Source organism: Canis lupus, chromosome 26, assembly GCF_048164855.1.
Source record: "Canis lupus baileyi chromosome 26, mCanLup2.hap1, whole genome shotgun sequence".
NCBI lineage: Eukaryota > Metazoa > Chordata > Mammalia > Carnivora > Canidae > Canis > Canis lupus.
In genome coordinates, this window is record NC_132863.1 from 24,994,654 (window position 1) to 25,006,919 (window position 12,266).

Genomic DNA, 12,266 nt, shown 5'->3' on the forward strand with positions numbered 1-12,266 from the left:
CGCGAGGGAGGTCGCCCCGTGGAAGCGGCCGGCGCGGAGCCCGCGGGGACAGTGGTGCGGGGGCGGGAGGGGCTTGGCGGCCGAGGCAGCCTAACTCGGCATCCTGACCCCGAAGAGCTTGCCTGGAGCACGCCAGCTGTGCCTCATGCCTTGAGGTAGCCTCTCAACGTCAGCCCAGGAAAGGATAGGGCTACGGGTGTGCAAGGCCAGGACTCTGCTCACAGACCCAAACCAACAAACACTAGGCGCCTACTTTGTGCACCTTGCTGGGGTGCAGAGCTTTATACACTCAGACCAAGAAACGATGGGTGTCCACCGTGTGCCTGGCCGGGACACAGCGCCCTCAGACCAAAACCTATAAACACCGGGCACCAACTGATTGTCCTGTGCTCTGGGGGTTCCTAGCATGGAAGTGCACCTCAGGCACAGGGAACTGCAGGCTTTGGAGACAGCAAGCACTGAAGGCCTCCCTATGCACTTGCTGGACCTGGGTGGGTGAGGAGGAGCCTTAGTGACCTCAGGACTGTGTCCCAGGGGAGATACAGACCTGAGAATGTACCTAGAGGGGTGTGACAAGATCAGTATACACATAATTAGGGTGCAGACTGAGAGTTGGCCGGACTAGTAGTATGTAACTGAGACCTTGAGTCCCCTGGGAGATCTCAGCCATGTCCCTTTACTTCTTGGAGGATCAGGGCTCTCACCATAAAATGGGGGTTAACCCTCCTCCCATCTGGAGAATTTCAGTCTCAGGAATACTCACTGAACTGGACCCAATTCCTGCCACACAGTCAGAGGTTGAGGGTAGTGGGTGGGGAGGGAGGCATATAGAAGCTATAGAACAAGTAACTATCAAAATTATAGAAAAGGTACACCGTAAAAGAAGATTGCCTTAGCTGGCATTTAGCGCTGATATGGGTGAGGGATGTGGAGGGCCAGGGTCAATGGTTTCCTCTGGGAGACCAACAGAGTAGGGTGAGGCCTACTTTCTCTTTAGGTCCCACGGACGTCCTCCATGTTTGAATATTTACTACAAGAATGTGTTCATATATTGAATAATGAGGAAATTAAAAGAAAAATCAGTTTAAAAAAAAATATTTTATTTATTTATTCATGAGAGATGAACAGAGAGAGAGAGAGAGAGGCAGAGACACAGGCAGAGGGAGAAGCAGGCTCCATGCAGGGAGCCCGATGTGGGACTCGATCCCGGGACTGCAGGATCACGCCCTGGGCTAAATAAAGGCAGGCGCCAAACCGCTGAGCCACCCAGGGATCCCCGAAAAATCAGTTTCTAGGTTAGTGTGATGTGTGCTGGGCTAGGGCAAAGACAGCAGAACTGTGGGGACCCAGAGATGACCTGGGCAGTAGGAACTGCATTTGCAAAGCCCTGGGGGAAGAGAGGTCTTCCAAGATTCACAGAAGGTCATCTGAGTGAGGAGCTAGCGGCGAGACTTCTGAATTTTATCTTGCAATCACTGCAGAGCTGAGAAAGGGTTTTCAGCAGGGGAGCAACAACACAAAAATGTATATGTTTTATAAAGTTCACTCAGGCTGCTCTGAGAACACACTGGAGGGGGCTGGAGTGGCCGCAGGGAGATGAGTGAAATAGCTACAGTTGTCCTGCTGAGAATTGATGGTGGCCTGAGCCTGGGGACAGCTGCAGGATGGAAGACAGTGAATCTGAGAGAGGCAGGGGAGGCGGAATAGGCTAGACTTGCTGAAAGACTAGAAATGTGAAGAGGGCAGGGAAACGGGTTGGGGTGTCCCAGGGGCTGTGGCTGGGTGGACATTGGTCCCTATTCTTGTTGGTGAGGATTACTGGAAGAGGTAAAACTGCAGGATGGGGGTGGCACACTTAGCTTGATCTCAGTTTTAGACAGGCAGCATTTTTTAAAATGGCGTTTTACTTTTAGTGGCTTTAGGTTCACAACAAAGTTGAAAGAAAAGTACAGAGATTTCCTGAATAGCCTCTGACCTCACACACCACTAGCCTCCCCCATTATCAACATAATTCACCAGAATGGCACATTTGCTACCAAGGATGAATCTACATTGCCGCATCGTAACCATTCAAAATCCATGATTTATCTTAATGTTCACCGGTGGTGTTGCACATTCTATTGGACAAATCTACAATGATGTATCCATCATTACAATATCACAGAGCATTTTCACGCTCTAAAAATCCTCTGTGTTCTATTTGTACCTTTCTCGCCCAAAACCCCCAACAATCACTGATCTTTTGATTATCTCCATAGTTTGGACAGGCAGTACTTTTTGAGTCAATTTTTTATTTTTAAATTTTTATTATTAAATTTTATTATTATTTTTTAAGGATTTTATTTATCTATTTATGAGAGACACAGACGGGCAGAGACATAGGCAGAGGGAGAAACAGGGTCCCTGTGGGGAGCTTGATGTGGGACTTGATCCCGGGACTCCAGGATCACAACCTGAGCCAAAGGCAGATGCTTAACTGCTGAGCCACCCAGGCATCCCAATTTTTTTTTTTAATTCAATTGCTATCAGACTTTTCTTTTCTTTCTTTTTTTTTAAGTTTTTATTTATTTATGATAGTCACAGAGAGAGAGAGAGAGAGAGAGAGGCAGAGACATAGGCAGAGGGAGAAGCAGGCTCCATGCACCGGGAGGCCGACGTGGGATTTGATCCTGGGACTCCAGGATCATGACCTGGGCCAAAGGCAGGCGCTAAACTGCTGCGCCACCCAGGGATCCCCGGCATCCCAATTTTTTTAATTTTAAAAGCATTATTATTATTATTTTTTTTTTTTTTGCAAATTCACACATACCCTTTACCTAGTGTCCTGCAATGAAACATTGTGTAAAACTGTTGTATAACACCGCATACAGGGGATCCATACTCCGTGGTATGGATATATCACAGTTTAACTGTATACCCATTGAAGGACATCTGAGTTGTTTCCAGTTTTTTTTTTTTTAAGATTTTATTTATTTATTTGAGAGAGAGGGGCAACATGAGGAGGGGGAGGGGCAGAGAGAGAAGCAGACTCCCCACTGAGCAGGGAGCCCTATGTGGGGCTCTGTCCCAGGACTCTGAGATCATGACCTGAGCCAAAGGCAGACACTTAGCCAACTGAGCCACCCAGGCACCCCAAGTTTTTTCTTATTATGAATAAAACTGCTATGAACACTAATGTACAGATTGGCATACAAATGCTAATCTCGGGGCACCTGGGTGGCTCAGTGGTTGAGCATCTGCCTTTGGCTCAGGTGGTGATCCCAGGGTCCTGGGGTTGATTAAGTCCACATCAGGTTTCCTAAAAGCCTGTTTCTCCCTCTGCCTGTGTCTCTGCCTCTCATGAATTAATAAATAAAATCTTTTAAAAAACAAATGCTAATCTCACAATTTTGCCTAAATTAGTAGAAGATTTACTGAAGCTCATCCAGAGGAGCAAACCTCAGGTTTGGAGCTCTAGATTTTGGAGAGAACTGGATGGGAGGTAAGGGAGTCTGTCCAGAGAGGGGAGAGAATCTAGACAGAAGGAACCTTTCAAAACAGGAGCGTTTAGGGGATGGACAGAAGAGAACAAAGCAAGCTGGAAAGGAGTGAGCAGAGAGATGGGAGAAGGCCCAAGAGGGAAGCATCCTAGAGCTAGAGAAGGGAGTGTCTCAGGAAGGAATATCCAATGCTGTTCTTTGGTGATTTTCATGGGGCTTAAGCCCCATGAAGTAGGTAGAGGAGGGTTGAGAGGTGGGTAGAGGAGATAGAAGGACGCTTGATATTGAAGGGAGGAGAGATAGGTGGGCTTGAGAAAGGGCATTCTAGAGAGACCTGAGCATGTGGAGCTGTTGATAGGAAGCAGAGGTTGCAGGCATACTGTGAAGAAAAGGATCAGTTGGTGGAGAATGGTTTCTGAGGGAGCAGGGGAGCTTGGAGGGAAGAGTTGGCCTCAGGAGAGACAGCATGTGTGTGACAACAGAAAATATGAATTCACTTTGGCTGCAAGCACTAATGGTTGTAACGTGCATTGCCTGTAGAAGCTGGAGCAGGTGTCCAGGTAAAAGCTGAGAGATTGGAAGCAGAGCCTTGGCTGTGGGGACAGTGAAAAGGAAGCACTGTTTTTTTTTGTTTGTTTGTTTGTTTTTTGTTTTTTTTTGTTTTTTTTGAGGGAGGCAATGTGCTTTGGTGGCCACTTAGATACGAGGAGGGCTGCCCTCCAGCTGGTGACATGGCTAGGCAGTGTACTACTGTGAACCTCAGCAGTAGTGGCAGCTGACTGGGAAACGTGGAAGTACTCAGCTTCTCAGGGGTGCCCTGGTCATAAATTCAGATTACACTGTTTACTGAGGAACTGAAAAGAGAAGCATGTGTTGGAAAACAAGAGAAGCAAGGATACCCAAGTACAAACAAATCTGTGGGATTTGTGAGGTAGGATGGGGAAGACTCAGTAACATGATTTGTGGAGGGGCTTATGATCTAGGATCAGACTTCCCTGAGGAAGAGAGAAGCCCAATCTAGCAGTGGCTTGAACAGACTAAAAGTTCATTTCTCACATATGGGAGTCCAGAGGAAGACAGTCCAGAGCTACAACGGTGACTATGTTCTACAAAATTCTTAGGGACCCAGGATCTCCAGCTTTTTGCCCTGCAATCCCGAGGGTTTGACCCTTATCTGTATGATCTGGGATGATGGCTAGACTTCCCACTATCATATTCTTATTGTAGGAAGCAGGATGGAGGGTGGGTCAAAGAAAGGCATCACATACCAGGCAGTTTTAAGAAAACTTCCCAGATACTGCCATAGAACACTTTTCCTTACATCCCATTGTCCAGGATTTAGACATTTCCTAGTTTCAACAGCAGCTGGGTAAAAAATAAAAAAATATAAATAAATAAATAAATAAATAAATAAATAAATAAATAAATAAATAAGCAGCTGCGAAATGGGAAATGTAATCTTTATTGTGGGGCCCTATGGGCCATATTTTCACCCAAAAATCTTGGGTTCTATTGCAATGGAACTAGAGAATGTATATCAGGGCACAGCCGGTCATCTTTGCCATGGAGGGCTTGTGTTGGGTCTGGCTTGTTAGAGGAAGTCAGAGACTCCATTTCTCTTTTCAGGAATGGACAATCAGACCGTCCTGGCAGTACAGTCATTGTTGGATGGCCAAGGAGCAGTCCCTGATCCAACAGGCCAGACTGTCAGTGCACCTCCTGCTATCCAGCCATTGGGTGAGTGTCTGCTCAGGTTCAGTGGGAAGGTTCAGTAGCTCTCTGTGAAAAACAGGTGGGGCTTATGAAGGGGTATGGGAGTGAACTGCCTGCTGGGGTACCCAGGATACCGTCAGTGTCTGAACCCTTCCCCCTTCCTCCCAGCCTGGATCTTCAGGCTCATGCTTTTCTCTGTTTAGCAATGAGGACACACTTTCTCAATCACTTAGTGAATGTGGGGATCATGACATAGGGAATGGCTAGGAGCTTAGTAACACTTGTACCTTTGACCCAAAAATTATTTCTCATCCTCCCCTCTATGACAAGAATAGGTTGAGCATGAATCTCCAATTTTCAGGCCAGGACCTGAGACATAGAGAAGGCAAGGAACTTTAGAGCACTGTGTGAGTCTATGCATTCATTTATTCATTCCACAAATATTTTGAATACTTGGGAACCATTCTGGGCACAGAGAGATGCTCACCTGGGTTTGAATCCTTATTCCCATAGTTCCTGGCTCTATGACCTTAGGCAAGTAAGTTAACTTCTCTATGCCTCAGTTTATAAATCTGTAAAATGAGGCTAGTAGTTTTACCTCATAGTGACCTTGTGAGGATACTTGGGATTGACTTTCAGCTGTTGTAAATAAGGAGCATGTTTCTTGTGGTTTGTGCAGATAAACACTTATTTGTCTGTTACATGAAGTCCTGATGTACATTTGGGGTAGATGTGGTAAGACTCAGATCCTTTCTTTCTTTTTTTCATTTTTAAAGATTTTATTTATTTATTCATGAGAGACACAGAGAGAGGCAGAGACACAGGCAGAGGGAGAAGCAGGCCCCACACAGGGAGCCCAATGCAGGACTCAATCCCGGGATCCCAGGATCACGCCCTGAGCCGAAGGCAGGCACTAAACCGCTGAGCCACCCAGGGATCCTAGACCCTTTCTTTCTTATGGTTCTGTTGCCCTCTACCTGCAGTCCAGGTTGGCTGCTCCGGCTTTCTACTTTCATTTCTATATTCTAGCCAACAGGAGGGAAGAAAGAATGAAGCAGAAGTCATACACCTTTTAAAAGGAAGTTGAGTGGGCAGTATACTTTTGCTATTGTCTTATTGATCAGAATTCAGTCACATGACATGTCTAGCTGCAAAGAAGGCTGAGAGATACAGTCTTTAATTAGACAATCATGTTTCCCACTAAAATTTGTATTACTGTCAAAGAAGGCAGAGTGAATATTGAGAAGTAGACATTTCCGCCCCAACGTTGCAGGTGCTTGGCAGAGTGCACAGCCAGCGATTCTCAGTGGGTGGTGTCAGCTAGAGCTAATCATTCATTTATTTATTATTATTTTTAAAAATATTTTATTTTTTGCTAATCATTTAGTTTTTCACTTATTCAGCAGATCTCCATTGAGGGCCTCCTGTGTATATAGGCGATATTACAGTTATGGAAATAAGTAAGGATGCCCAAGTGCAAACTAAGACTCATTTCCTCCCTTTCAGGGGACTCACGTCTGGTGGTGCTGGGAAAAGTGTGAAAATGAGAGATGCACCCAGAGAAGGGAACTGTGGTGACTAGCTTTGGGAAGGCTTCCTGAAGGAGGTGACATCTGAGCAGTCTTGCAGAATGAGTTGTTCTGAGAGAAGCAGCCTGCAGGAAACAGGGAATGCAGAGACATAGAAGGTCATGTAGCCCATTTGGGGACTGATGAACAAAGTCAGCTGGATAAAGATTCTGAATTTCTCAGCTTTGAAGCACACCTACTCTACTACTTTCTGATTTTGAATTCTTTAATACCTGAGTAAAGATGGCTGGATATTCCTGTAGGTGCCTATGTGGTTTTGAAATCTTGAAAACACAAAGTTAGCACGCGACACATGCACGCTGAGCCACAGATTGCTGTTAGGTTGGCCATGCTTGTGGTCCAGCTGCAGATTTTCACCTGTCTCTCATTGTGATGCCCTCTCATTTATCTCACTTCTTATCATTTTTCCTCTCCCTCTGCTCCGGTGTGGGTGTGACCCCTAGACGATGAGGATGTCTTTCTCTGTGGGAAGTGTAAGAAGCAGTTCAACTCGCTGCCAGCATTTATGACCCACAAGCGGGAACAGTGCCAGGGGAATGCCCCACCTCTGGCCACAGTCTCATTGGCCACTAACAGCATCTATACGCCTTCGGCAGCACCCACAGCAGTCCAGCAGGCCCCGCCTCCTGCCAATCGCCAGGTATTCATTCATTTGCTTATTTGTTTTGTTCGTTCCTTCCTTCCTTCCTTCATTCATACTCATTCATTCAAGGTTTTTTTGAGCATGCACTGTGTGTCAGGCACTGCATGGACACTGTGATAGACGAATATTCCGAATCACGGCCCTCGTGGAGTTAGGTGAAATACTACCCAAACATATATGTAGAGATATATTTTTGTCAGGATGTTAAGTGCAGAGAGATGGGGATGCCAAGACAGGGGTGAGAGGTTTTGCCATTTTATATATGGTGCATGGGGAAGAGCTCTGTGAAGAGGTGACATAGGAGCAGAGACCTGAGGTGGTAAGAGGATGAGTCATGCTGCTGGTTTGGGGAAGAGTATTTCAGAAGGGATCAGCAAGTGCAAAGGCCCTGAGGTGGGAGTGTGCTGGGTTTATTCCAGGAATAGCAAGGTGGTGAGAGTGGCTGGAGCTGAGTGAGTGAGGAGGAGGGTGGAAGATGATAAGGTCAAACAGGCAATAGGGGGACCGTGGAAAGCATGTGGGCCTCATGGGCTTTTACTCTGAATGAGATGGGAGCTTTTGGAAGGTTTTGAACAGAAGAGGGACATAGTCTGATTTACACTTAAACTAGATTACTTTGGCTACTGTATAGAGAATAGATTTTGATGAGAGTCAAGAGAGAAACCCAGGAAACCCTTTAGGGGGCTATTGTACCAATCCAGGCAATAGGGGGGTGGTGGCTTGACCAGGATGGTGGCAGTAGTGGTAGAGAGAAGGGATGAGATCTTGGCAATGTTTTGAAGATGGAGCCAATAGAGCTTGTGGATGGGTTGGATGTGAGGTATGAGATTAGGAGGAGTTGAGGGTGATCCACTGCAGAGGTGAAGTTGCCATTTACTGAAGTGGGAAAAGCAGCAAGAAGAAATTTGGGGGGATGTCAGGAGATCAACTGGTCATGCTGAATTTGAGATGCCTACTAGACCTTTAAGTGGAGGTTGTGAAAATGCAGATAGATTTACGAGTCTGGAGGTCAGAGGAGAACAGAGATGCCATGGGTCAGGGGCTCTTAGAGGGATCAAAGAGACCTCATAAAGGAGGTTGGACATGTCTTGGAATACCAGGTCAAGGGGTCAGATTTCCTTCTGGCTTCCTCTTATCTCCTTATTCCTTTAAAATGTTTTCTCCATCCATTGTATAGACATGATTCCTGCAGTCAGAATAAAAGCATTCACCCCCAGATCCATAGGACTTGTACACTGATACTTCTCAGGTTGCCACAGACCTCTCCTAACCCAGAGCATGGTGGTTCTTCCCACTTCCTGATTATGAGTTGGTTAGCATAAAAATATTCCTTCACCCTCTTTTTTTCAATAAAAGAAAGGGAAATTCCTTCACTCCTGGGCAAGGGAATAATGAACATGAGTAGTTGGTTGTGGGTAAACATGAATCCACTGCCAAGTGACTTGGATGGACATGGTTGTGATTGCCCATTTTCATCAACCTAATATATGTGATGTTGTAAAAATACTTGTGATCCAGGATCTACACTGTCTCTCCTGATCATGAGATAGGGCATCATCTTACCTGCCTGGGCTGTCCTTACTTAGTTGAGGGACTCTGGGGCCTGGGGACCAGTTTCTATTGTCCCCAGAGAGCCTACAGAAACAGGTGACCTAGGAAGATGCCAAGGGCCTGCTAATAAAGAAAAGCAACCGATAAAATAAAAACCCTTTACATCCACTGAGAGGAGCAGTCCCTGTACCTTTGACACTTTCTTATAAGGTCTAACTTTCATCCTTATTAGTACCCTGAGAGCATATTATTATTTTTATTATTAATTTATATGTTTGCAAGTAATACATATTTCCCATCTCCATTTTAAAAGTTAGAATGTTACAAATCAAGGCCCTTTTGGCACTATTCCTCTTCCCTACCCCCAGGTAACTGTTGAAGAGTAGCCATAACCTTTTGAGATACTTTCACATATTTACTTAAATACCCACAAGAATTATATAGTACTATTATTTTAGAATTTTTATTTTTTTATTTTAGAATTTTTAAAGTAAGAAATATAATTTGCATGTTATATAATTTGATTTTTCATACAATACTTTTTGTCTGTTGCATAGTATTCTTTGCTATAACTATATTGTATTTTTTACTCTGTTTCCCTTTTGATGGTCACTGAGGTTATTTGCAGTTATTCACTATTAGAAATAAAGCTGTATAGAATATTCTTGTTCATGGACTCCCTGTGGACATGTGTGAATGTTTCTCTAAGAGAGATACCAGAAAGTATTACTGCTGGGTCATGGAGTAGTTATCTTACAAAAGGGTATGACTTATTCTCATTTCATAGATAAGGAAATTGAAGTTTAGAAAGGGGGAGTGACTTGCCCAGGATCACACAGGAGGGAGCAGTAGAGGTGGAAATGAAATACAGGTCTGTGGGATTCCACGACCCAAGTCTTTCACATCATGCCTTGTTTTCTTCCAGAGCCTCAAACATTTCTCTTCTCTTTCCTTCTCTTCTCTCTCTCTCTCACATTTACACTACCCAGATCTCCACGTACATTACAGTGCCCCCATCCCCACTGATCCAGACCCTGGTGCAGGGGAACATCTTGGTGAGTGATGATGTGCTCATGTCTGCCATGTCGGCCTTCACGTCCCTGGACCAGCCTATGCCCCAGGGCCCTCCGCCTGTGCAGGTAAGGAGGGGGTCGGCTTCTCCTAGGGCCTTGATTCCAGGCCTGTATGTTGACAACTGTGGATTTGGAACCTTGTAGAAAGAAGAGTGGTTGGGGTCAGTTATCTTATGCTGAAGAGAGACTGTCCGTCTCCCCTTGGCCTGCCTTGCTGTGGGTAGGGAAGCTGTCAATTCAGTTGGGACTGAGAATATTACTTTGGGGTTTTACAGCCATAGTCTGGCTATTGTGACTCCTATTTTTATTCTTCTTTTTTTTGAATAAGTAGGCTCCATGCCCAACATCGAGCTTGAACTCATAACCTCACAACCCCAAGATCAAGAGGCACATGCTGTACTAACTGAACCAGCCAAACACCCTTCCTGTTTTTTTCCTTTTTTTTTTTTAAGATTATTTATTTGAGAGGCAGAGTGAGCAGAGGTATGTGGGCGGGGAGGGGGGGCAGGGAGGGGAGGGGTAGAGGGTAAGGGAGAGAGAGAGAATCTCAAGCAGACTTCCTGCTGAGCACAGAGCCCCATATGGGGCTCAGTCCCACAACCCTGAAATCATGACCTGGGCTGAAATCAAGAATTGGACGCCTTAACTGACTGAACACACCCAGGCGCCCCCTCTTACTTTATTCTTAACATTGTTCCATGTCCATTGGAAAACATTAGAAAATACATAATAGAAAAGTAAAAACAAAGTTTAATTACTCATAATCTGGAAACTAGAGAGACACGGCAAGTGACTACAATGTGCAATTCTTTTTTTTTTTTTTTTCTTTTTTGTCTGCCCTTCACCCACTTGCCTTCACCCATTTTGCCCACCCTTCCCCCAGCAATATGCAATCTTCGTTGGATCCTGGATTGGGGGGAAAAGACTCTAAAGGCATTATTGGGACATGGGAATTGAAAATATGGAGGAATTTGAATATTTTAGGTAATAGCATTATATTAATATGCAGTTTCCTGAGTGTGATTGTCAAATTGTGGTTATATAGGAGAATATCCCTTTCTTAGGAGATGCATCTGAATACAGTGTTGAGAAACAAAGTGTTGTGATGTCTGCAGCTGTCAAGTGGCATACTAAAACACAAATATAAACATGTATGTATGTACAGATACACACACAAATGCACATTGCAGATGTGGCAAAATGATAACAACTGGTAAATTTAGATGATGTATAAAAAGGAGCATCTTTTATGAAATACTGATCACCATCATTTTTTTAAAGTGTACTCTTTTTTTTTTTTTTTTTAAAGTAATCTCTATGCCCATGTGGGTCTTGAACTCAAGACCATGAGATCAAGAGTCACACGCTCTACTCACTGAGCCAACCAGGAGCCCCTGATTACTATGTTCTTTTTGCAGCCTTTCTGTAGGTTTGAGATTTTTCAGAATAAAAGTTGGGGAGCACCTGGTTGGCTTGTCTGTAAAGCATGTGACTCTTAATCTCAGGGTTGTGAGTTTGAGCCCCACATTGGGTGTGAAGATCACTTAAAATCTTTTTAAAAATTTTTTTAAAAAGAAGAAAAGTTGGAAAGTCAGCCAGTTAATCAATCACCTATTACTCTCTCCCACCCAAAGAAAACACTGCTAGAATTATGGCATCTGTCTTTCTTGATCTTTGAATGCAAATAGAGAGAAACAGCTTACAAATTGCATTTATAATACACATGTCTATATCAGTGGACCGTGTTAATATGCACTCTTCTGAAACTTGCTTTTTTATTTTGTCTTTTGCTTAGTCATTATCTATGCCTACAATTCTATATCAGTATTTCCCAAAATGTTCCTCAGAAGAGTAGCTCTTTGGGATGTCCCAATACAAAAAGAATCTCTGGTCACACCAGTCTAGGGTGGAGGCATTCTACTGCTTTCCTTGCCCTATCCCTGTTTTTTTTGTTTTGTTTTGTTTTGTTTTTTTGTTTTTTGTTTTTTTCCCCTGCAATTAAACACTTTTGATTTTTGTTGCCCTAGGTTTTTCCCCAAACATGGTCAACTGTGGAACCCAAGAAATAGCAATTAAGAGGAGCATCTTTTATGAAATACTAATCACCATCATTTTTTTTAAAGTAAGCTTTTCACCGAGCAAGGGCCTTGAACTCACGGCCCAGAGATCAAGACTTGCATGCTCTACCAGCTGAGCCAGCCAGGTGCTCCTGATCACT

The 12,266-nt window shown here is 44.3% G+C and overlaps 1 protein-coding gene across 2 annotated transcripts in view; it reads left to right on the plus strand.

Moving 5' to 3' along the window:
- Positions 1–12,266, plus strand: part of ZNF341 (zinc finger protein 341) — a 46,999-nt gene that overhangs the window by 618 nt on the left and 34,115 nt on the right. For both annotated transcript variants that reach the window (XM_072800627.1, XM_072800629.1), the window contains exons 2-4: positions 5,106–5,216; positions 7,225–7,421; positions 9,965–10,114. In XM_072800627.1, coding sequence (XP_072656728.1) covers positions 5,106–5,216; positions 7,225–7,421; positions 9,965–10,114 — 458 coding nt within the window. The remainder of the gene's footprint in view (positions 1–5,105; positions 5,217–7,224; positions 7,422–9,964; positions 10,115–12,266) is intronic.